The sequence below is a fragment of the Silurus aristotelis genome, assembly GCF_946808225.1.
Source record: "Silurus aristotelis genome assembly, chromosome: 1".
NCBI classification, from domain to species: Eukaryota; Metazoa; Chordata; class Actinopteri; order Siluriformes; family Siluridae; genus Silurus; species Silurus aristotelis.
Window position 1 is genome coordinate 8,900,991 of NC_139574.1, and position 26,853 is coordinate 8,927,843.

At 37.2% G+C, this 26,853-nt stretch overlaps 2 protein-coding genes across 2 annotated transcripts; one reads left to right on the forward strand and one right to left on the reverse strand.

Moving 5' to 3' along the window:
• Window positions 1-1,802: 1,802 nt before the first annotated feature.
• eci2 (enoyl-CoA delta isomerase 2) lies at window positions 1,803-11,644 on the reverse strand. Its single transcript, XM_083547572.1, has 10 exons — window positions 11,472-11,644; window positions 9,254-9,398; window positions 8,115-8,213; window positions 6,902-7,090; window positions 6,141-6,210; window positions 5,916-6,018; window positions 5,719-5,839; window positions 5,500-5,589; window positions 4,120-4,263; window positions 1,803-2,532 (listed from the first exon to the last, which is right to left on the reverse strand). The coding sequence occupies exons 1-10, from the start codon at window positions 11,627-11,629 to the stop codon at window positions 2,377-2,379; spliced, it is 1,275 nt and encodes a 424-aa protein (XP_083403698.1). The 5' UTR covers window positions 11,630-11,644; the 3' UTR covers window positions 1,803-2,376.
• Window positions 11,645-13,095: 1,451 nt separating this feature from the next.
• Window positions 13,096-23,925, forward strand: rmdn1 (regulator of microtubule dynamics 1). The gene is made up of 10 exons (XM_083548689.1): window positions 13,096-13,319; window positions 16,110-16,215; window positions 16,334-16,421; window positions 17,506-17,665; window positions 17,758-17,847; window positions 18,764-18,819; window positions 18,920-19,007; window positions 19,638-19,668; window positions 19,781-19,914; window positions 23,051-23,925. The coding sequence occupies exons 1-10, from the start codon at window positions 13,227-13,229 to the stop codon at window positions 23,093-23,095; spliced, it is 891 nt and encodes a 296-aa protein (XP_083404815.1). The 5' UTR covers window positions 13,096-13,226; the 3' UTR covers window positions 23,096-23,925.
• Window positions 23,926-26,853: the final 2,928 nt, after the last annotated feature.

The following is a 26,853-nucleotide window of genomic DNA, read 5'->3' on the forward strand; positions in this document are numbered from 1 at the left end:
AATTAGATGCACCCGTTTAAGGTCGTTAGCTGCATAAAGACACCTGTCCACCCCATACAATCAGTAAGAATCCAACTACTAACATGGCCAAGACCAAAGAGCTTTCCAAAGACACTAGAGACAAAATTGTACACCTCCACAAGGCTGGAAAGGGCTACGCAGCTTGGTGAAAAAAGGTCCACTGTTGGAGCAATCTTTAGAAAATGGAAGAAGCTAAACATGACTGTCAATCTCCCTCGGACTGGGGCTCCATGCAAGATCTCAGCTCGTGGGGTCTCAATGATCCTAAGGAAGGTGAGAAATCAGCCCAGAACTACACGGGAGGAGCTGGTCAATGACCTGAAAAGAGCTGGGACCACCGTTTCCGAGGTTACTGTTGGTAATACACTAAGACGTCATGGTTTGAAATCATGCATGGCACAGAAGGTTCCCCTGCTTAAACCAGCACATGTCCAGGCACTTCTTAAGTTTGCCAGTGACCATTTGGATGATCCAGAGGAGTCATGGGAGAAAGTCATGTGGTCAGATGAGACCAAAATAGAACTTTTGGGTCATAATTCCACTAAACGTGTTTGGAGGAAGAAGAATGATGAGTACCATCCCAAGAACACCATCCCTACTGTGAAGCATGGGGGTGGTAGCATCATGCTTTGGGGGTGTTTTCCTGCACATGGGACAGGGCGACTGCACTGTATTAAGGAGAGAATGACCGGGGCCATGTATTGCGAGATTTTGGGGACCAAACCTCCTTCCCTCAGTTAGAGCATTGAAGATGGGTCGAGGCTGGGTCTTCCAACATGACAATGACCCGAAGCACACAGCCAGGATAACCAAGGAGTGGCTCTGTAAGAAGCATATCAAGGTTCTGGCGTGGCCTAGCCAGTCTCCAGACCTAAACCCAATAGAGAATCTTTGGAGGGAGCTCAAACTCTGTGTTTCTCAGCGACAGGCCAGAAACCTGACTGGTCTAGAGAAAATCTGTGTGGAGGAGTGGGCCAAAATCCCTCCTGCAGTGTGTGCAAACCTGGTGAAAAACTACAGGAAACGTTTGACCTCTGTAAATGCAAACAAAGGCTACTGTACCAAATATTAACATTGACTTTCTCAGGTGTTCAAATACTTATTTGCAGCTGTATCTTACTAATAAATAGTTTAAAAATCATACATTGTGATTTCTGGATTTTTTTTTTTTTAGATTATGTCTCTCACAGTGGACATGCACCTACGATGACAATTTCAGACCCCTCCATGATTTCTAAGTGGGAGAACTTGCAAAATAGCAGGGTGTTCAAATACTTATTTTCCTCACTGTATATATATATATATATATATATATATATATATATATATATATATATTGTCTTAATTGTAAGTTTCATGGTAATGATAGTTCATGTTGAGGCTGACGGCTCATAAACCAAAGACAAGACAAAATAAATGATTTACACCTATATAGAGACTCTGTTTATATTGTATATCGATGCTAAGGGCTGCTACAAGTATAGGCTTTCTGGGTGAATGCACTTGTTTTGTTTTCTTGGTAAAGGCCTTTAAATATGATCTTTCTGGCTAAAGACCTTTGGTTATGGTCTTTTTGGGTGAAGAACCTTGATTATGGTATTTTCTGGTTAAAGACCTCTGATTAAAAGGGTTTCTGAATAATACCTCTGGTTACAGGAAATGTAGTTAAAGACCTCTGAGTGAAGAATTTCTAGATTTAGGGTATCTGGTTAAAAACCTCTGGTTATGGGGTTTTGGGTTAAGGACTTCTAGTTAAAGTAAACACTGAAACTGTACAGTCATTGCCTTAAAACTTTATTTCTGCAGTGAACATTTTATAAAAACAACAATCAAAGTTGTCTATCAGGAATATCTTTTAATATTTCAACATATTAGAAAACTTAATTCACACCACATAATGATGTGTAATACAGCGCTATCTGTATCATTCTGATATGGCCACAGTTTCCAAACATTTTGTGGAAAAATATTTTCATTTTAGTAGCTAATTAGTACATAATAATTATAATTTAGTTAATGACTAATTAACCTCGCAATATAAACAAATCTTCAGAGAAGAACCAATGTTTAGATGGCGATGATATGTACAATAATACAGTAGCTGAAGTGGACAAAGAAACTTGTGTGTGGAAAAAATCTGTGCTTGTCACTGAGTGGATTAAAAATTGAATAATGATTAAAAATGAATGACACAAGCTTCATATTCCTCACTTATGTTTCTTCTCACAGCTAATCACTGGTTATGTTCACCTTCTTTATGTTGTACTGAAAAAACTGACCACAAAAAAGCTTGTGCTTGTTAAAACAGGAGGTAAATGAAACTGCATGATCTAGGGTTAATAGAATATTTTCTTGTTACAGCTTAGCCTTGCCCTGGAAGAAGTTCATGATTGCCTGCATGCACTCATCAGAGAGCCAGCGCTCGATCAGTCTGTCCACCTCGGCATCGTTCACAGCGTGGAGTTTGTCCTTCTCCACCTGACGTATCAGCTGCTTGGACAGAGCCAGAGACTGAGGAAACAGAAGATACGATCAGAAACGTGAAAGGTGTGTGTATGATCAGTGTCTGTTCTGCAAATCCTGAATAATAATTTTACAAAATATTAAATAGTTTACAGACATTTTACAGACAGAGAGAAAATATAAGAACTATAGCAATAATGTGTGTACGGTTTTTGGGAATATAATTTTAGTACAGTGTAAAACTGTTACTGGGTTTATTACTGTTTGATTGTCTATATATTTCTAGTACATGACATATGTATATGATACAAAGACACTAAATGAACTTGTAATCCAATAAAATAAGTTGGCCAATAGTGGATTTTATCGATAACTATATCCAGGTTGGATCGTACTTGCCGATACCCGATTAATCAACCAATAGTTTTTTAAATGAATACTTATTAAAAAACAAATATACAGAACACTCCATGTAAAAAATTACTGAATTTTTTATTTATTTTTTAAAGTACAGAATAATGAAAATGTGCTCAATAACAAATTAATATATTACCGTAATTTCCGGACTATTAAGCGCACGAATATAAGCCGCACCCACTGAATTTTACAAAGATTTTTATTTTGAACATAAATACGCTGCACCTGTCTATAAGCTGCAGGTGTCTACACTGAAACTAATGAACTTTACACAGGCTTTAATGAAAGACAGTGTCTGTTACACGGCTTGTATCTAAACAGTAGCCTACCAAAAAGTCATTTTTCACTGTCTTCCTCCTTCCTTTCACAACTATTTCTCTCGAGAGTTTATCTTTTGGTATCGTCGTGCATTTAAAAATCAGAAAGTGCGAGTGAGCGGCAGGTCAAACGTCAGAGGAACCACATCCAAATAAATATGGATGTGGTGTGGCCCGATTCAGTGGGAGCGCATCTGATTTAATATAAAGAGTTTCATTGGTTCACCTGAACCTGTCTGGCTAATTGGTCTAATGTTATGGGGCTCAGTTTTTTGGCTTGAAGTTTGTGAAACCGGGAAAAACCAAGGAAAAATCCATAAATTAGCCATCCATTGTATAAGCCGCAGGGTTCAAAGCGTGGGAAAACAGTAGCTGCTTATAGTCCAGAAATAATAATGAATAAATATAAATCATATAATAAATACAAAAATCCTTAATATAATATAGAGTTGTCCCTGCACTGTGAGCTCTCCATGCAGCATGCAGTCTCATGTGTAAAAACAAACACGTGGTGTCTCTAGAGGCCGCTCTCGTAATGACAGCAGACGGGAAGCCGGTATGGATTTTTGGCAATAGCAGATATTTCCGGCAACCAGTTATCAACCTCTAAAAATAACATAATAAAGGGAAGAAAGAAAAGGTCATTGGAAGGGAAACAGAGGAGAGGACGAAAGAAATAGATAGGACAGGAAACTGGAACATTCCAGTTCTATTTATTCATGCAAATGACCACAGCTGACCTCTGGCACACACTTAAAGTGCATTTAAAAAATTGCGTTCTTGTGTAAAAGCGAATCGCGTCCACACTTAATAGTTGGAATGAAAACCCACACCAGCCCTTTGTGGAAAAGATTGTACACCCCTGCTGTGATAATATTCATTCAATCATTCTGTTGCTTACATTTGGAGGCAGTTTGGCGTAGGCCTTTAGCCTGGTCCAGACCTCAGACTGAAAGCTGCTGTCAGGAAAAACCTCAGTCACGAGTCCCAGTTCACACGCCTGTGTAGCAGTCAGCTTCTTATTGAACAAGAGTATCTCGCTGGCCTGCACACAAAGAACACAGACAATTCATTTGAAAACAGCTTACAGCATTTTGGGTACATTTAGTGCATTCAAAAATTCAAAAGAGTGCGCTACTTTGACATTTTCTTCTATGCAAAAACCCAATTTCCTGTTTCCTGAACTGTAATTGTAACTCGCTCGCTTCCAGTAAGAGCTTTAAGGTCAAGGTCGCAGTGAATTCGGACCCTATAACAGGAAAACTGGGTGTGAGGAGGAAATACATCATAGACAGAACACCGGTCTCTGGTATGTTTTGGGAGGAAACCGGAAAACCCAGAGGAAACCCATCAAGAACTCCGCACTGACAGTAACCTGAGTTTAGGCTCGAAAATTAATATCCTGGAGATTTAAGGGATACCCCTTACTGCCCCACAAACACACATGCTGTCTAAGAGTTAGGGTTGGGGACATGCTGACACAGATCTTCGGTTAATGTAAAAACATGTGAATGAGGAAAAAGTGTGATCTCTGTGACTTTTCTATGGCATGACTGTTGGCACCAGATGTGCTGGTTTAAATATTTCAGAAACTGGTTATTCAGAATGGTGAGGGGAAAAAAAATCAGTTCTGTCAATATGACAGTGATCATGATCATAGTGAAGAGAAAAGGGTCACAGCATGCACAAAACCTCAAAGTGTATGGACTACGACAGCTGAAGTGCTTAACACTGATTATCTCTTCATCATGGCACAAGTTAGTGTAGTGGGTGGAATATTATTAGGCAGAAAGTGAATATTTTAACAGTGAAGTTGACGTGTTAGAAGCGGAAAAATGGGCAAGAATTTGCTTGAGTTGGAAAAGGGACAAATTGTGATGTCTAGACATGATGTCAGAGCATCTTCAAAACTGTAGCTCTTGTGGGCTGTTCGTGGTCTGCAGTGGTCAGTATCTATCAAAAGTGCTCCAAGGAAGGAACAGTGGAGAACCAGCGACAGGGTCATGGACGGCCGAGGCTCATTGATGCACGTGAGGAGCGAAGGCTGGACTGTAAGGGCAAATGTAATTATGCATGACAGGTCCTGACTGTTTTGGCTGCTAAAGGGGAACCAACACAATATTACACAGGTGGTCATAATGTTATGCTTGATTGGTGGCCATAAAGTTATGCCTGGTCATTTGTATATATACATATAGATAACTTGATTTTTCTTTTGTGCCACATACATAACCTCAGTGGAATTACTACCATTCATTCAGTGTTTCTATCAACAACATACCTTTGCAGCTCCCATCGTTTTAGGGAAGGTGTATGACGAGCAGCCCTCAGGGCTCTGTCCCAAATTGCTAAAAGGGGTGTGAAACGTTGCCTAAGGAAGAAATTTCGAGAAAAAAAAAAACATTATTTCATCACAAATCTAATTCAAATGATTACCAGCTACAAAAAAAGGATATATTAATTTTTTTATGGTGGTGTCAAGTCTGAAACGCCAGCTCACACTTTCTGTAGCATAGACGACATCAAAGAGGCCAAGTATAGTGACAGAAATCCCCACGGCTGGTCCATTTATGACAGCAATCAGAGGCTTTGGGAAGTCAATGTAGGCTTTCACATAACGCCTGCGTAAGAACAATTCTTAATATCGAACTCCCGGCTAACACACATGGAAAGAAATCAGACCGACTCGGCGCTTGCCTGAGGAGCTCGCCGGCATCCTTAGCCATCTTCTCAACACCGCCCTCTGGAATTTTAGTGAAGTTGTTCAGGTCATTGCCACTGCAGTAGAAATCACCGCTGCCTGTTGGGATAAAATCAGTAATTTAAAGATATTTAGATTGTTTTTATATATATATATATATATATATATATATATATATATAAACAGGTCAACATGGTGCACTTGAATCCAGTGTGCTGTACCTGTGAACACTGTAATGACCGAGTCATTTTTTCCAGCAAGATCAAGAGCCTCCATCAGCTCGTTATACATCTGGAGCAAAACAAATAGTTCATTGTATGCAATATGCAAAAAGAATTAGAGAAGATTTTTTTTTTTGCAAAAAATCATAAATGTAACTTATCTGACATTAAATTAGTAACTTGTTTACTATCATAATTTGAAAAATTTGTATAAATTTTTTTTTTTTTACTTTACTATTTATGTTCTGCATATGAATTGGATATGGCTTACATGAGAGTGGAAGATCAATGATGGCCTGCTTTACAGCTCTAATCTTATAGAGCTCTGATCTCTGACTGCACCTCAGGCCTCCTCACTTCACCTACATCAGTACCTGATTTTACTAAAGCTCTTGTGGCTGAAAGAGCAAAAATCTCCACAAGCACACACTAAAATTTTGTGGAACATCTTCCCAGAAGAAAGAGCGTGACTGAGCGTCGATCTCTCTCTCTCCAAATAAAGACAAACTTACTTTTTACACACTTTAATCAAGAATTAATATTTCATATCCATAATTCTGCACTATTCTGAGAATATAGCAGACCTTTTTGGCCCTACTGTATAATTGTTTTAAATCATTGTTGTGTAGTATATACAGTAGTGTATATATTTATATGCTCTTTAAACTATATATGCAGTATATAGTGTAAATATTTATTTGTAGTTACTAACAGTGACCAGTAGGTCTCCTGGTGTATGTGGCCTACCACCATGATCGCACCTCCACAGTGATGGCGTTCTTCTTCTGAGGTCTGTTGAGTCGTATTGTGGTGATGCCGTCCTCTGTGGTGACCAGCAGCGTCTGGAAGGCTTTTTCACTTCCGGTGGGTGAAGCTGCTGCTGTTACTGGAGGTCCCTCAGCAGCCACCAGAGATGAAACAAGGACCACATACTGCTGTCTGGCGTCCTCCTGAGCAGACATTAAACAAGAGGAATGTTCAAGTGTGTACATTAAACATGTACGATTAATCTGTCTGTTTTTCTTTCTCTCACTCTGGTAAGCTACACATTGTACTGCTGAGATATCTGTGGTCCTGAACCTGCTCTCCAGACCTGCCTAAACTATCGCAATACTTGTGGATGCAATGTTCATCTCATGGAAATCCAGGTACCAGCAACCAGTGTTCCTGTCCCTCTCTTGGATCTGCCTGATTCATCTTGATGCCCTACCTCTTAATGGAGTTCTCTTTAATTGAAGCCTAAAGAGACATGAAATTACTGAGCAACACAAGAACTTTGAGAATAGATTTTTGACTGTAAATAATATCAATAATCTACTAAAACAGCTCAGGACCACAGGTTGCATTTAATCGAATATCACTGTACACCTTAACAAAAGATGGAACTATAATTAATGGATATTTGATGCCAGCCAGATCAGGACCTCATACCATCTCAGGGAGTTTTTCCTTGCCACCATCGCCACTGGTTCACTCAATAGGGACAAACTTACAAGTATAAGGAACCAACTTGTACATTCTTTTATAAGCTGCTTTACTTAAGTCTTTATCAGTGAACTGTTGATAATGTCAACAAAACGGCGATCATGCTAAATTTCCTGGTTACACAATTTAACTTTTATTGTACACAAAGATTTTAATAAAAGTAAATAATAATTCATTTTATATATATATTTAAAAAAAACTAAACATCTAAAGTATGTCAGCAACACAAATTACACCAAAATGTCACCTTCGTGTTTGGCCTGAATTTTCTTCAACATTACCAATCAGTAGAATTTTAACTCTAATCCAATCAATTCACAAAGTTTACCTCATATTTAACCCATCCAATATTAACAGCATTATCTGCAAGTCAAAAAACAAGTCAAAACCAACTGTTTCCTCTGTGGTACTGAGGAGATTCTGCTTTCTATGTTTTCCTGTGTAAAAAAAACCAACACACAATTAAACGAACACATTTTATCAGCTCACCTGCGCCAAAGCACCCAGAGACTTCCAGGCGTCCCACTTTACCTTGTTCACAAAGTCTAGCATTCCTGGTTTTGGAGTGTTGCAGGGTCCCTGTGTTGCCTGGTCTCACACATATACACACACACAAGAGTCAAATAAGTGAGGACTTGAGAAGCTGACAGATAAATATTGAGAGACTCATACCAACATTATCATCATCCTCATCAGTAGTGGTTTTAGGAATATTTAATAATGTAGCAATACCACACAAGCAGAAATAGGATCATAATGCATTTATCTAACTGCATGTATAATCACAGCACGCTGATATTCAGTGTAACCACTCGTGTGACTGTGAGTGGGACCTTTGCTCAACAGTTTTATAAATAAAATGTTATATTAAATAAGTGATATTTTGGGTAGTCTGGCAAATGTTCATCTGTGCTCGAATAAGTGAAGTCACACTTGATTTATATCTGGCTAGCTGGCTCACAATAATATTACAAACATGCGTCTGGTGAAATTCACGTCCATTCTTTCTTTACATCTTCATCTGAAGAGCTTTTATATTTCAAAATCTTCCTAAGGATATGAGGTGGTATAAAAAGTTTTTTAGACTAATTTTGTAACACGCCAACAGATGGCAGCACAAGGCTGCACGCGCAGTCACAGGGAGCGCTGACCTTCATAAGTCGGTGTTCCAAAAGACATCAACCTGTGTACAACTGGTGCTATTCTGACTTGAACGTTACCGCGTCTGCGAGTTCATCACGAACAGCAAGCTAGATCGACGAGCAAACAGTAAAATTCTCGGCAAATCTGCCACAGAGACTTTTGACACGAATCGGCGAGTTTACAGCGATGCTGCAACGAGTCTGAGGGAGGATGTCTGGCAGCAGCAGCGGGATTTGTGGCGGGCTAGTTTTGAAACTTCAGTACCACCTTTTATATTCATTAAAAATGTATCGTTTGCTATGTCTACTATTGCTGTCGCTAACTTTAATGTAGTTACTGTTACAGTGGCACTCAATCATACGTGGCATCTCTGGATTAGTCACAATCAGTTCAGTGTTCTATTGTTTAAAGACTAAACAATATTGGTGACCAGCTATAAAACCGAACAATTTTAGCTTATAAAGCAGTCGTTTTTTTTTCCTCACCTGTTTAAAAAGGGCATAGATCTTCAGTTTGACCTCATTGCCAGGGTCCTTCTTCAGTGTCCCAAGTTGAACCTTTGCCTGGTTAAAGTCCTCCACTGAAGCTGCCATCCATACACTAGTGGTGTGCAGCTGAAGACCAGGAATCCTAAAGAGAACAGCAGTCCTTTACTCTTTTACTTTTCCTCACCACGTCATCATGCTTAAATCGATCAGCTTCAGAAGCTCAAATTTTCATGATAGGTAGCACTAGCAGCAAGCGGAACCCTGACTAGCTGAGCCGAGTCTCTGCTGTCTGACTCGTGTTGCTGCATCTCAAGCTTTCAGTCCAACATCTCCCGTCTCCACTAATTTAGAAACGCATTGGATTCAAATGAACGACATAGTGATATTAGAAGCATTTTTTCCTCGTTTGTGTGGTTTTTTTTTTTCTCTGAAGGAATACCCAGGATGTAATTCATTACTCGTACTTCGTTTCTGATAATTCACAAGTGGTGCAATATTGTGGTACAAAACTACTGCCTTTCCTACAGAAATAACGAACAACAAATTAGCACAAAAAGGTCGTGAATACACTACAAGTCTAAACTATCGGAAGTGTACATATTTTTGTGTGTCCTGAACAGAGTCCTGACCACATCCCTAAAGAACACAGATGATCTCCAACACCGACTGAACACCAGACCTCCTCAAACACCACCAGATCTCACTAATGATCTCACTGAATGATCACAAATCCCAACAAAAGCTAATAATAATAATAATAATAATAATAATAATAATAATAATAATAATAATATCAGAAACCACACAAAAACCATAAAGATGGTGTTGGATGTTCTTCCTTGGATTGCCTTAAAACTGTACAAACTACAAACAGCTTGCACTCTGGTCTCGGATTGAAAGTTAAAACTATCATAAAATGAAAATGATCAATCAAAATCTGCTGCTCAATTTCCTGTTTACACACAGTTAGTTACAATTAACAAAACTGTTTGACTCTAAAGCAGGGTTTCCCCAAACACCGGGCCATGAACCAGGACCGGACCCTGCATCATTTGAATAAAATTTCCATTTTATTGACTTTCGCATATTACAAAAGACAGTTTCCACCTGAGCCGATTTCCCCGCACTTTTTTAGATCAGGTTTGTTTTTGCACCGATAATTGTTTACTAATTCTGCATTATAGTGCATTGATTTACATTTTATCATATACATAATTAATTACATGTGACATGAAATAATATGTTTAATAGTCATATAATATGCTCATTATTGGGTTTAGTTATGTCTGTTGGTGCTTTTTACTTGTCACATGTACTATACAGCACAGTGAAATTCTTCCTTTGCATATCCCAGGGGGATTTAGCCGTGCTACAGGGCCCATGGAGCTCAGGAGTGACACCATGGCAATACCTGGGCTTAAACCACCAAACTTCAGATCAGTAACCCAGAACCATTCGCTGGTCCATGGAAAAATTGTCTTCGGTGAAACCGGCGATGATAAATGATTTATCATCTTAGTATCCGGTGTCACCCAAATAATAAAAGGCTGTCTTTTGAGTCTGGTTTGATTTCTTTTTGAGTTTTTTTGTGACAATGGTCATCATTAATACAAATAAAAGGTGTTTCAAGAATGAAGGTGTCACATGTTCTTCAAGTTCATTGTCTTCCAAGTATATTATTAATATAATAATATAACTTATATAATATTAAAGTTAATAATGATGTTTTTGAAATAAATCATTGCATTTAAATGCATTTTAATGAAAACTATAACAGGGGTCCAAACAACAATTTCCTCGAATGTATATAGAGGAAAGGTCAGCACTTTCCAGTCATTTGAGCCAGATAAATATAGCAATAGGGTTAAAACACACACGTTTTAATACTAAAACAATTCTGCTGTTTATATGCAAATATTGTGTACGTTTAAGAATATTAAAAACAACAAACAACCAGAAAAACCTGCTTTGTGCCATTTTTACACTCTGCTGCAAACTGGGTAGAAGTCCAAATAGCCTTTCTTCCTTTATATGTGCACTACGTAGGGTAAATATAATAACACAAGCTAGCTATTTGTCTTATACACTACACCCTTTATAGTGCCCTTTGTTTGTTATTGTACTAGCAGCAACTAGGTTGTATATTAGAGGGTAAACTCGCAGTAAACCGACATAATCATTCACACAGCCTGGATTAAATGTACGGTTCACTTACCTGGAAAGTCTGAGAAAACGCCTCGATAAAATGCGGTTCATATCGACTGTAAAATACATAAACCCAAAGTCCACAACCGGCACCGAACGACACCAGAGAGTCACCGAGTTCCGGTCTAAACCACGCCTACTTTTGGACAAAGATGTGTCGAATACCATCGAGTCGGCTCTGCGAATCGGCTCTGTGAATCGGCTCCTTCAGAGCGGACGCTGAGAGAGCATTTTGCTTAATTCGTATTTTCTTTCTTTCTTTTTTCTTTCTTTCTTTCTTACTTTCTGTATACTTTTTTGGCCCTTCCATTACTACCTTCCTTTTCTTTTCTTTATTTTTGTTTTATTTTTCTCTCATTCTATTTTACCTGCTTTCATTTCTAGTTTCTTTCCAATCCTTGTTTCATCCCTTCCCTATCTATCTATCTATCTATCTATCTATCTATCTATCTATCTATCTATCTATCTATCTATCTATCTATCTATCTATCTATCTATCTATCTATCTTTTACCAGTAGGGGGCATCATAATGTAAATCAGTGATAAAACTGTTGATGATGATGATGATGATGATGATGATGATGATAGATAGATAGATAGATAGATAGATAGATAGATAGATAGATAGATTAGATAGATAGATAGATAGATAGATAGATAGATAGATAGATAGATAGATAGATAGATAGATAGATAGATAGATAGATAGATAGATAGATAGATAGATCCGCTGTGGCGACCCCTAATGGTAGAAGCCAAAAGAACAAGAAGATACACATACAGTACAGACCAAAAGTTTGGACACACCTTCTCATTCAAAGAGTTGTCTTTATTTTCATGACTATGAAAATTGTAGAGTCACACTGAAGGCATCAAGGGCTATTTGACCAAGAAGGAGAGTGATGGGGTGCTGCGCCAGATGACCTGGCCTCCACAGTCACCGGACCTGAACCCAATCGAGATGGTTTAGGTGTGAGCTGGACCGCAGAGTGAAGGCAAAAGGGCCAACAAGTGCCAAGCATCTCTCAGGGAACTCCTTCAAGACTGTTGGAAGACCATTTCAGGTGACTACCTCTTGAAGCTCATCAAGAGAATGCCAAGAGTGTGCAAAGCATTAATCAAAGCAAAAGGTGGCTACTTTGAAAAACCTAGAATATGACATTTTTCAGTTGTTTCACACTTTTTTGTTATGTATATAATTCCATATATAATTCCACATGTGTTAATTCATAGTTTTGATGCCTTCAGTGTGAATCTACAATTTTCATAGTCATGAAAATAAAGAAAACTCTTTGAATGACAAGGTGTGTCCAAACTTTTGGTCTGTACTGTATATATATATATATATATATATATATATATATATATATATATATATATATATATATATATAAATATATATATATATATATATATATATATATATATATATATATATATATATATATATATATATATATATATATATATCCCCTGCATCCTTTATATCGCAGAATAAAAAACATGTTACCGATAATTTTTTTTTCTACTTTTCTACAGCTTTATTTTTGTATTTGTTTAATCATTTTCAATATAATACTTTTAAAACAACGACAAAACCTGGCTGAATTTATTTGAACTTTTATTTTAGAATGCTACTCCTACCGGAAGTGCTCTCCGGTAGACTGTAATAGAAGGAGGTTTTAAAGGGCAGTAAAGCGGGAAGAAGCCGCACTTCTCCCGGACTCTCTGTGGGACTCTGTGGGACTCTGTGGGACTGAAGACATGGCCGCTGTCTCTCCGCTGCGGGGTTTCACACGTCTGGCGAGCGGAATAACACGGCGACACTGCGGCTTCTTCCGGAAGAGTGTGACCTCAGTAAGACTTTTAACTCAGAAACATCCGGACAGCTGGCTGAGCCTTTACATTACACTCTATATAATCTTTATTTTATTATATATATATATTTTTTATTTTGTTTAGTTAATGCGTTTTATTAAAATTTTTTTATTTAATTTAGTTTAATAAAATTTTATATGGCAAACCAAACAGCTTAGCAGGCTGATTCCTCTTCTTCTTCTTCTTCTTCTTCTTCTTCATCTTTTTCTTCTTTTTCTTCATCTTCTTCTTCTACTTCTTCCTCCTCTTCTACTTCTTCCTCCTCTTTTTCTTCTTCTTCCTCCTCTTTTTCTTCTTCTTCCTCCCCTTCCTCTTTTTCTTCTTCTTCTTCTTCTTCTTCCCACTCTTCCTCTTCTTCTTCTTCTTCTTTTCTTCTTCCTCCTCTTCTTCTTCTTCTTCTTCTTCTTCTTCTTCTTCTTCCTCCTCTTCTTCTTCTTTATCTTCTTCTTCTTCTTTATCTTCTTCTTCTTTTTCTTCTTCTTTATCTTCTTCTTCTTTTTCTTATTCTTTATCTTCTTTATCTTCTCTATTTATTTATAGCGCTTTTCCCAAAGCAGCATTATATATATATATATATGTGTGTGTGTGTGTGTGTGTGTGTGTGTGTGTGTGTGTGTGTGTGTGTGTGTGTGTGTGTGTATGTATGTAAAGTTGTATTGTAAATTGTTTATAATTATAATATAACTTGTATTATTTATGAGGTATAAAAAATAATAATGCCTAAAAAAATTCATTCATTAGAATACATTTGTTTTAAAAAAAAAGGGGGAAAAGCAAATTAAAAACAAATTCAAGTTTTTACATAAAGTCTTTTCTGCCAAGAAGTCTTCCTAAAACATCTAATCAACACATTTTTAAAGAAAGAAATGTTCTATCACAGTCATTTTTATTTTTTATTTTTATTTTACTCTCTTTTTTTTTTTTAACCATTTTCTTATTTATTAAAAAAGAATCCAAGGCTTTGGTATAAAGCGCGTCTATTTAATTTAATTTAGTTTAATTAAATTTTAAATGGCAAATTTAAAATCTTCTGCTTCTTCTTTTTCTTTTTCTTCAGTTCAGCTTTATTTTGTATAGCGCTATTTATTTATAGCGCTTTTCCCAAAGCAGCATTTTATTTTTATATATATATATATAATGTCCATCTTCTGATCATAAACCCAAATGTGTTAAGTGTATAAAGAAAATAATATAATAGAACATTGCTGGATCCCAAAAACTATGAACTATGGCTTTTTGAACGTGATCATCTCTGTATAACAAACAGAAAGTAAACTATGAAAACTATTTCATACATTTCACCTTTGCTCTATTTGCATTGAGTTAAAAACCTACCGTAATTTCCGGACTATTAAGCGCACCCTAATATAAGCCGCACCCACTGAATTTTACAAAGATTTTTATTTTGAACATAAATAAGCTGCACCTGTCTATAAGCTGCAGGTGTCTACACTGAAACTAATGAACTTTACACAGGCTTTAATGAAAGACAGTGTCTGTTACACGGCTTGTATCTAAACAGTAGCCTACCAAGAAAGTCATTGTTCACTGTCTTCCTCCTTCCTTTCACAACTATTTCTTTTGGCATTGTCGTGCATTTAAAAAATCACCATCGGTGGAAGCCATCATCCGTCTCTATAACAAATAATAAATTATTCAAAAAAGAATGAACCGATTTTCATTTATGCAATATTTTATTAAGGAAAAGTAAAACAAAACTCCAGCCAAGTCACACGTATTATCCTCACAATCAGCTTAGATAACTCCTCTTTCAAATGGTCACTGACTCAATCCATGACGATGCTTGAGAACTAAAGCAATGCGTCATGATATCGGTTCATTATTCTTGAATAACCCTGTATAATATATTAATAAAATGATATTACAGACATTGAATAAAAATTTTTATTTGTCAAATTCATTCTTGATAGACAGAAGAAGAAAAGAGATGTGTTCTATATATATTCATTCATTCATTATATATATTCACATCTTCTCCCGCTTATCCGTAATTCGGGTCGCGGGGGCAGCAGTCTAAGCAGATTCCCCGGACACTTCTCCGTGTCCAGGGATCAGGCTGTCAAGGCCCCCGCCCTCGACTGCTGCCCAATCCTCTCAGCACCGGTCCCTTACGGTCCCTCCTGCAGGTGGTGAGCCCACGGGAAGGCGGCCCCACGTCGCTCCGACGTCACGGTCCTTGATTTATTTTTCTCGTAAGAGTCCCCTGGAGCATAGAGGGTTAAGGGCCTTGCTCAAGGGCCCAAGAGTTGCAGCTTGGCGATACCGGGGCTTAAACCCCCGACCTTCCGATCGGTAACCCAGCGCCTTAACCGCTGGAGCCACCACACACACACACACACACACACACTCTCTCTCTCTCTCTCTCTCTCTCTCTCTCTCTCTCTCTCTCTCTCTCTCTCTCTCTCTCTCTCTCTATATATATATATATATATATATATATATATATATATATATATATATATATATATATATATAATGATTAAAAACAAATAATTTGATCATAGGAAGTGGTAGCTCTGGTTAAAGCTCTGGGTTACTAATCAGAAGGTCAAAGTTTCAAGTCCCAGCCCCACCAAGCTGCAACTGTTGGGTTCTTGAGCAAGGCCCTTAACCCTCTGTGCTTCGGGGGGGGCAGCTTCCTAACAAGCTCTTCTATGACGGGAAATAATTTTATATGATGTTGTTTGTAATTGATTGTTTGTATAATTGTTATATTTGTATAATAGTTGTTTTCTAACCCAACATTAGACTCGGAACGCCGCCTTACTCATCGCTTTACCTCCATTATCTTATCTGGGATATAAAACACTGTGGAGAGCATCTTGTGCAACTGCAGTGTTTGCACTTGACAAAGGTACCTGCTTTTCAAACAGTACACATAACCTACATTTAGGTACAGAACATGTCAGGAGAAAGAAAATACAGGAAAATATCATTCACTCCAACTTCTCCTTTTTGTCTCTCTGTGTAAGCTGAGGAAATTGTAGAACAAGCCGACTACTTGTACAGCTGTGGAGAAACAGAGAAACTTTACCAGCTGCTGCTGCAATATAAAGACAGGTAGGTAATCTGTTTTTCTCTTCTTCTCTGATAGGAACCAATTCAGACTTTCTAGTATCTTTCTGGAGTGTTACTTGCAGGCAATGTCCTTTAGTACCCTCAGAGCTGGCAGCAATGAAAAAAGCTGCTCAAACAAGCATTCAGTGCATGCTGTTATTTATTTCGGTTACTTATATAACACAATAGACAGACCCCTGATTGGGAATTATTCATGAAACCCGACTTCAAGACCTGGGAAAGTTTATGGACATCGATAAGCCGTTTTCGCATGCTTACAGCTTGTTGATCTTGACCGGTTGGGTCGAAAATGCAAAGTAATATCAGAAGTAATAAAAAAAAAAAAAAGTTTTGCTAAAAAAAATACATTTATGAGATGAATTTATTAAGACTTAAAGAAAGATCGTGGGTCTGTGGCAGGGGTTGTAACTTGGGTGTCGCCACTAAAATATGTATTTTTGAATAATGATTAAAAGCCAAATATGATATTGTGATTTGTGGTGAGAGTAGGTGAAGGAGTTCAGGTACCTGGGGTCAACAGTGCAAAGTAATGAAGAGTGTGTTAGAGAAGTAAAGAAAAGAGTGCAGGCAGGGTGGAGTGGGTGGAGAGGAGTGACAGGAGTGATTTGTGATAGAAGAGTATCTGCAAGAATGAAAGGGAAAGTTTATAGGACTGTGGTGAGACCTGCGATGTTGTATGGATTAGAGACAGTGGCATTGAGTAAAAAACAGGAGGTGGAGCTGGAGGTAGCAGAGCTGAAGATGTTGAGGTTTTCGTTTGGAGTGACGAGTATGGACAAGATTAGAAATGAGTTTATTAGAGGGACAGCGCATGTAGGACGTTGTGGAGACAAGGTGAGGGAGGCGAGATTGAGATGATGTGCAGAGGAGGGACATGGGGTATCAGTAGAAGAATTATTTTATATTTTTATATTTTTTAAATAATAAAAAAGATTTTTACCCTTATTTTATATTTACAAATAAAATACATTTTTTCTATAAATCATTAATTGTAAGGTGTACAGACAGAATCGATGGTGTTTTTTCTGTTTGAGTGGGTTTATTTTTTTGGCTTTTCTGTTGTCAGTGATGATGCAGAGTTCCTGTGGAGACTGGCTCGATCTTCCCGGGACCTCGCTTTGCTGCCCAACATCGCTGCTGACCAAAAGAAAAAACTCATCTACGATGCATTCAACTACGCCAACAAAGCACTAGAGAAAAACGAAGCCTGCTTTGCTGCACATAAAGTACCTCATGTGCCTTTTTAGTGTTAGATTAATTTATTTTTACTTTCATTGATTAATCTCTAACTTGTAAAAAAAAATCTTCCTTTTTCAAGTGGTATGCTGTTTGCATAAGTGATTTAGGAGACTATGAAGGGATCAAAGTTAAAATTGGAAATTCCTTAATCATTAAGGAGCATTTGGAGGTAAGTTGTTCATGCTGTGGACAACAAATACACATTTTATTAATTACACACACGAAAAAAAAAAAATTTACTTTAATAAAACAAGCAAAAACAAGCCAAGTCTTCTCTCTCTCTCTCTCTCTCTCTCTCTCTCTCTCTATATATATATATATATATATATATATATATATATATATATATATATATATATATATATATATATATATATATATATATATATATATACAGTACAGACCAAAAGTTTGGACACACCTTCTCATTCAAAGAGTTTTCTTTATTTTCATGACTATGAAAATTGTAGATTCACACTGAAGGCATCAAAACCATCTCGATTGGGTTCAGGTCCGGTGACTGTGGAGGCCAGGTCATCTGGCGCAGCACCCCATCACTCTCCTTCTTGGTCAAATAGCCCTTGATGCCTTCAGTGTGACTCTACAATTTTCATAGTCATGAAAATAAAGAAAACTCTTTGAATGAGAAGGTGTGTCCAAACTTTTGATCTGTACTCTCTCTCTCTCTCTCTCTCTCTCTCTCTCTCTCTCTCTCTCTCTCTCTCTCTCTCTATATATATATATATATATATATATATATATATATATATATATATATATATATATATAAAAACCTTAAAATAATATTTTCTTAAACACATTTGGTAACCCTGTAAATTCTCTGATTTAAGAGTTACAAAGTTAATATTTGGGCTAAAAGTAAGACATTTTTTGTGTGTGTGTGGAAAAAGCAGTATTCAACTAGAACTATACCAACATTACAACCCCTGCAAACGATATCATTGGCGCGTTTAGATTTTTCATAAAGGGTGCCAATATTTTTGGGGGTTGGCTTTATGCAAAATTCAAATCATACCTAAGTTAGATGGATAATTTTATAAGGAATGTGTACATCATCTCTACAGAGAGCTCTTGAGCTAAATCCGAAGGATGCCACTTCTTTCCACATCCTGGGTCACTGGTAAGTGCAAGCTGCTGGATGAGGAAACCGATCTATCGTTTGAATACGGCGCAAATGAACGAGTCTGCCATTTGGTTGAAATTGTATTTCCTTTGCTCAGGTGTTTTGCCTTTGCTGAATTGCCGTGGTACCAGCGTAAAGTCGCAGCGGTTCTGTTCGCATCCCCGCCAACTTCTACTTACGAAGAGGTAAAATGGGAAGCAGAAATTTCTCGAGACACGTGCACAGTTTTCACATTTTAATATGGAAATAAAAATCTACCTAATGAAAATAGTTTAGAGGAAAAATTTTTAATCCACGGTTTGGGATTTACATTTTGGAACCGGATTGGACTTCTTGGCTGGTGGTTTAATTCTAATTCTTAGCGTTGAAGCACTACAGAGAAGCTAAATATATGTTTTTCTGTTGGAAGTTGAACCTCTGCAGCCAGTCTCAAGTGTATTGCAGACTGGAACAAATTTTGTGCAAAGCTTGCATTAATATTTTTTGACCACTTTGCCAGTCCTTGCTTAAGAAAATCATACATACAACTTGGCCCTACCACCACCATGCTTCACTGAATAAATTGTTTTTAGAACAATGAACTTTGGGTTTCCACCATCTGTCCCAAAGATAAGATTTAGTCTCATTGTGCCAGAGAACTTCTTCACTGAGTCTCTAGCATGACTTGACAAACTTTTTTTGAGATGTCCAGGGAACAGTTTCTCCCTGCTGAGCTGTGATTAATATGAAAACCTAACGTTGTTTTGCTCCAAAGACGGGTGAATAATTATTACTCTAACTTTATTATTGTATGTTATGTATTTTTTAATTGCTAGGCATTGGCGTTTTTTCTGCGAGCTGAGGAAGGTACAGGACCGACATATTTTATTAACACTTACGATCATTTATACCCACATTAATACATATTATAAAGCGTTACAGTAACCCCCTACCCCATCTTCTTCACTTATTTTTTCAGTGGATCCAAACTTCTATAGCAAGAATCTTTTGATGCTTGGGAAGACATACATGATGCTCAAGAACCCGGAGAAGGCTCTTCTTTGGCTCAACAAAGCACGAGACTATCCTGTCGTTACAGAAGAGGACAAACAGGTAAGAGCACACACGGGGCAGTTTTGTTTTTGATGCCAAATGCCAAATCTGATTGGTCAGAAGGTTGCTCATTGATTTTCTATAACAGCAGCTCTGACTGTGGCTATTCTAAGGTTATGGTTTCTATTACAGCAACTCGTTCACCTCAACACGTGTAATAATCTAATGCTGGGGTGTTTCCTGTGAAGGGACAACTAATTAGCGTTTAAAGATGGTCTTCGTTAGAAACAGTTTTCCACCATGAACAGAGGAGTGAACATTTAATGGTTTCTTCAGAAGGATTGTTTACTTATTAACTGGTATGCAGTGTTTAAGGCATTACATTCAATAATTGATGAGAGGGATTTCTACATCTCACTGAAGTTTCACAACTAAATATACATTGTTAGAAAGCATGACATACTATTCATATATTCTTCAAGTCAAGAAGCTTTTATCGTCATTTCAACCATAAATAGCTGAAATGTGACCACGTTCCTCCAGAACCCTGGTGCTACATAAAACAACATAAAGCTACATAACGGAAGACACAACGCTCAGGACTAGTGAGTGTCCTCGTCACATAAGGTGCACCTTGTGCAAACTGTGCAAGACAACACAAGACAGCGTAGGACGAATACACAAAACACAAAATAGCACCGCCAGTAAACCTGCTGTATATTACACACTGCAGTGAACATTGTATTTAAACTAAATGTAACCAAAAGGGGTTGTGCAAAAACAGCATGTAAACAGTGTGTATAATAAAGTGATATAATATGGGTGGTGCTGAAGACATGGATGTGTGAAGTGAGTACGAGTGTGTGTTGAGTCCGGGTTGTACAGATCAGTCACACAGTTGAGTGTATGTGTGCGAGTTTTAGTTCAGTTCTGTGTTCAGAAGCCTGATGGCTTGAGGAAAGAAACTGTTGCACAGTCTGGATGTGACGGCCTGAATGCTTCGGAACCGATTCCCTGATGGCAGGAGGGTGAAGAGTGTGTGTGGGGTCGTCCACAATGCTGTTGGTTTTGCGGATGCAGCGTGTGGTGTAAATGTCCATGATAGAGGGGAGAGAGACTCCGATGATCTTCTCAATTGTCCTTATGGGGGGGGGGGGGGGGGATGAGATTTCCTCATCCTTCTCAGGAAGTAGAGATGCTGCTGGGCTTTCTAGGTGATCGAGCTGGTGTTTACCGACCAAGTAAAGTTCTCCACCAGATGAACACCAAGGAATTTGGTGCTCTTGACGATCTCCACAGAGGATCCATCGATGATCAGTGGAGAACGGTCACTCTGTGTTCTCCTGAAGTCAACAACCATCTCTTTAGTTTTGTCAACGTTCAGAGACGGGTTGTTGGCTCCACACCAGGCTGTTAACTGGTGCACCTCCTCTATGCATGCTGACTCATCGTTTTTGCTGATGAGACCCACCACGGTCGTGTCCTTCTTTTTCTTCTTCTTCTTTCGGCTGCTCCCATTAGGCATCATCCGTCTCCATACCCCCCTGTCCTCTACATCTGCCTCTTTCAAACCAACTACCTGCATGTCTTCCCTCACCACATCCATAAACCTCCTCCTTGGTCTTTATCTTAAGTTTGTAATCTAGAGTACCAGTGTACATTTATTCATTGCTAGAGACTCCAAGCACTATTGTGTGTCGCTCTGGACAAGGGCGTCTGCTAAATGCCACAATTGTAAATGTCTTTCTCTTTTCCTCCTTCCTGGTGGCTTCATCCTCAGCATTCTTCTAACGATATACCCCATGTCCCTCCTCTGCACATGTCCAAACCATCTCAATCTCGCCTCCCTCACCTTGTCTCCAAAACCCAATAAATCTTACACTACTGAAAAAAAATGACCTTGTTTTTGCTCGACATAAAATAATAGAATAAATTAATAAAATGGTAAGTAAATGAACAGAAGAGAAATCCAAATCAATTTAATATTTGGTACGATCACACTTTAACTGCAAAACAGTATCAATTTCTCTGGGTACAGTTTTTGAGAGAACTCAGCCGGTAAGGTTGTTCCAAACATCTTGGAGAACTAACCAAAGGTCGTAGCCTGTGATGGATTGATGGATTGATTGATTGATTGATTATCCCAATAGGAAATTCACAAGTGAAGTACGCATGATGTGTCTTTTATCTGTTGCATAAAGTTTCCTTGGCAGACCACTGCACCTACAGTCCTCAACATCTTTGTGCTTTTTCAAAATGGCTTGAACAGCACATCCTTTGACCACAGTCTGCTTCTCAATCTTTGCCTGAGAGAGATCTTGCTGATGCAGTAGAACTACCCTGTCTTGTTGTTCTGCACAGTCATGTCATTGTTTGACCTGAAACAGTCTTCCACAACCCTCACCTCAGTAGCAGAGTTTGGCTGTTCCTCACCCAGTTTTAAGCCACAGCTCAGTCAAAGCTGTTTCTGTTGCAGTTAATGACTGTGTTTCACCCTACATATGAAATTGATGATCATTAGCACCTGCTTGGTATCATTAGTTAATACACTTGACTCTGAGCCTACAAAATCACTGACTTTTTATTACTAGTGTACAACGTGTGCAATGTAAGAATTGAAAGTGTGGTCACACCAAATATTGATTGGATTTGGATTTCTCTTCTGTTTAATTCGCTTTTCATTATTGTAATTGATACAAATAAATGAACACTTATTTTTTGAAAGTATTCTCTCTCTAAGGCATTTATTCACAACTGCCTAAAACATTTGCATGATACTGTTTATCTCTTGTGGAAAGACTTATTTGCTTCACTGTGAGCACTTTTTAAATGCAAATGAAACACACAAAAAGCATTCCAAATTGAGCCATTAGTTCTCCACTACTTCTGATCCTCTTCTGTTTTAAGGAGCTCAGATACGCATTACTCAGCCATCTACTGGTCAATTATGATGCTGCAACACTTTAATTGCTTTCATTTTCTTGCTTTGGTGATAGTTTTCAGTAAGGATATTCAATAATTAGCCATAGAATAAGATTAATAAAACAGTGTAAGATGCTGTTAGTTGATTGTTTTTACTATAATGGCATGAACACAATGTTTTCTTTTATTTTTTTATTCTGTATTTAAATACTTCATCTGTTTAGTGTTTTTCCTCCCTCTTATATTCTTAATTTAATATTTTGGTTCCCTGCAGGTTCACAAAGAAGCACAAGATTTGCTCAAGACTCTAAAAGGTTGATAGAAGGATCCATCTGTATCAACAACACATCTCAGTTGTTTGTTTCTGTTCTAATAATGTTAATAGGGAACATGTAACATTTTAAATATTGTTTTGGGTTTTAAATGAGCTTTTATTATAGACCTATAGAAATATAAGTTTCAATGTTTTGAATTATACGGACTTTAATGTGATCAATCTTGTCCATACCATTAGACACACTGGTTTATTTAAAAAAAAAAAAAAGTTTTTCAGTTGTCTTCATTAAAATAAAAATGTTCCTCCTTTCCATAGACTGGAGTACATGCTTTTGTTTTTGTCTATTTGAATAGCTTGAGCTAATTTACTCATTTTTGGACAGAATACCTTTTTAGGGCAATTGTTTGTTTATCCAGGGCACTTTTGGTCATATAGTTTAAAACACACAACTGTACACAAATTCCTTGGTTGTTACCATCCCTAAAACAAAGAGGCCCAAACATGGTCCAGCCTCAGAAAGAGATGAAGACATGGTTGTGGGTTGGAGTTGAAGAGCTTGAGTATCCTGCATCTTGAACGCACCCTTACGGAGCACCTTTGAGATGAATAGGAAGACTTGACTGCAACCCAGACCACCTCACATAACATCTGAGTCTGATTTCACTTTGATGCCTAATGAATTGCTTTGATACCCTTTTATACACATATACACTTTTTCCGAATTATATTTCTTTTAAAAGGAGCTGCATTCATTTCTTGTGATTATTTAATTTTCAAATATTAAACACTCATTTGACTCTAGGTCCCAGTTAATACAATTGTTGAGCTGTGTGTGAGTATTAAGGGGTTTATTAAAAAATATACAGACACTGCTAATGAGCTCTTCACTAGTTCTCTTCTCTCCTTTATTTTTTTCTTCGGTATCAACAATAGCAAGAGGTCACCACTATTTCACCTACAACTCAATTACAACTTAATTTAACTTTATTTTCTTTCTTCTTTACCTTTCCATCAAAGTAAAATTGTTTCAGAAAAACAAATATTTAATTTTAAATAAAAAACTGAATTTTCTTACATTTTGCTCAAATTAATATTGCAGTGTAATCTCCTAATGGAAAGCATTAAAGAAAAATTGTTTACATTTTTTTTATATTTGGAGACTGGAAAGTCTGTGGATGATGGAAAACCAGTTTGAAGTGAATGCCTCTCAATTAGAGATCTGCACAGGCTAAAATAAAATAAATTGTACCCGAGAATAATTGCCTCAACTAGATCGATATACAAAATGATTTTTTATCATATGATCATATTTAATTTTTATTGAGTATACTGTTAAACTATAAGACCAAACTTAAATTCATATTCTCACAACAAATATTTTTTAAAAATACTGTATATCAGGATGTTCACCAGTCAGTTAACAAGGCACAAGAGCAGTCAATTTGAGCACACCTGAAGCAAAAGAATGACCAGTTATGAAATATTACTGGTTTAATAACAGGCACAACCTTATAAAATCCTCTTCTTCATAACAGAGTTTACAAAAAGATTTGCATAAACAAATCCTGAACAGTACAAGTTGTGAAGGAAGTCTAGTTTTCTGTAACATCCTCCACTATTCTTTTTCATTTGTATTTTTTATTTTTTATTTTTGGCTTTGTCTCATTAAAACAAGACCAACTGAATATGGAGCTATTCATGAACTTTATGGTGGCAGACCTTTAAATCCAAAGAGGGAAATATCAGAATTTTATAATATATATATTATTATTATCATCAGGATAGCAAGTATTTCTGTGCATTTTCTGCAAAATATAAAGTATAATCAGGTACTCCTGAATTAGGCCAAGCACAAATGACAAAATATGAAGCTTTGACTAGTCTTAACAGATGTTTAAGCAAGACATTTACTTCTGATATTCAACGTTGCTGTCAACTTGACCATGTTTTAAATCTAATTAGTACATCAGCTAATTGTTTTGTTTATTATTTTCTCTGTGCATATGCACAGCTAAGTTTAATTTTGATCAATGTAATTTTTTATCTTTTTTTTTTTCTTAAAAAAAATAATAATAATAAAGAATATCAAACATATCCAGAAACAAAAATATTATATATAAATTAATTTGTATTTGATCCTATAATAACCAGCAAGAATCAACCCCTTCCATTCAAATCTCTCAACCACCATGGGAAAGACCAAAGAGCTTTTAAATGACGTCAGGGACGAGATTGTAAACCTGCACAAGGCTGGAATTGCACAATCAAAGGGAGCACCAAACTTCAGAGTCCAAAAAAAGACGTAATCCTGTGTACATCGGGAGCTGTGCAACTAGTGCTATTCTGACCACGTGCATTATCACATCTGCGATTTCATCATTGATAGCAAGTTAAAACGAATAGCAAATGTGAAATTCTGCATGAAACTGGCATGACACAATTCTGCAAGAGTCATTCGATGTTTTGAGTTGCTTGAAAAAGTGGAAGCACATCACTGAAAGACGACAAGAGATCAGAAAGACCTTCAATTAGCTGAACCCCTGAAAATATTAAAACCATGTATCAAATTGTGCATGATGATGGTCAGATAACAATCCACAACATTGCTGCCATTGTCAGCATGTCATACGACACAGTCTAAGCGATCCTCATGTGTGATATGAACATACGCCGTGCTGTTGCCAAGTTCCTCCCCAGGCTGTTGATCTCCTTCAGTGTGATGTAAACCTTTGTGTATGAGTACGACTCTGAAGCGTATAAACAGTCTTCATGATACAAAATAGCAAGGCAGATTTGCAGCTCGACCGAGTGCATGCTAATGCTAAATTTTTCGAGCATTGTGCATCGAGAATTCATTCCCAGGGATGCGAGTTCTACTGCCAGGTTTTAAGGGGCGTCTGAAGGAAGGACTTTTGAAGACAGCTAGAACAGAGCTAGAACAGAGCTAGAACAGAGCTAGAACAGAGCTAGAATAGAGCTAGCCTCAAAACTTGTTGATACCGTATGCTGTATTTCCGAATAGCATGCAACTGTCAGTAAACAATCCCCGATCAATTACCACTTATGGAACATCACTGAGAGAATTACAGTAAGGTGCAAACTTACAAAAAAAGTCTCCGGAGACCTTCTTCATAACCCAATTGAGTTCCCAAAATGTTTTGCACAAATTTGGACAAATAAATCATTTATACGAGTTGTGAAGAAAGAGAATGACTTCAACTGATTTCAGCAATGTCCTCCTTTCTTTCCTCTGTTTCATTGAAAAAATAGCTGACTAGACACATTTATTTACCTCAGAAGGAGCGAATGTGCGAAACAAATTGTTATTATTAACATTTAATTTTATGTAATTTCTTTTTTATGAAGTTACAAATTAAAAATCTTTTAATTACAATCCAAGGAAGGAAACATCCACAACAGGATTTTTTAAAATCAATATTAAGGTCAATAAAAATCTATTATATGGTTTTATATATAAACTGTTTCCAGTGTATTAGAAAATGTAACCTCACACTATGTACTACAAACCATGTAATACTGTGTAAACTTACTGATATACTAAATTATACTAAATGCACACCTGTGACAAAAAAGCTGGTCAAGCACAAATTATGATAATCTTTCAATTATCTTAACATTAATATTTTATCTATTAGGATCAATGAAATGTAAGACACAGAGAATTAGTTCGCTTGCCAGATGTTATCTACTTCCAATTTTTTTTTTTACAGTGTGAAGCTGTGCACAAAAATGTTCACCCTCATTGCAGAACCCAGTCTCACCCTGCGCTGAACCTTGCT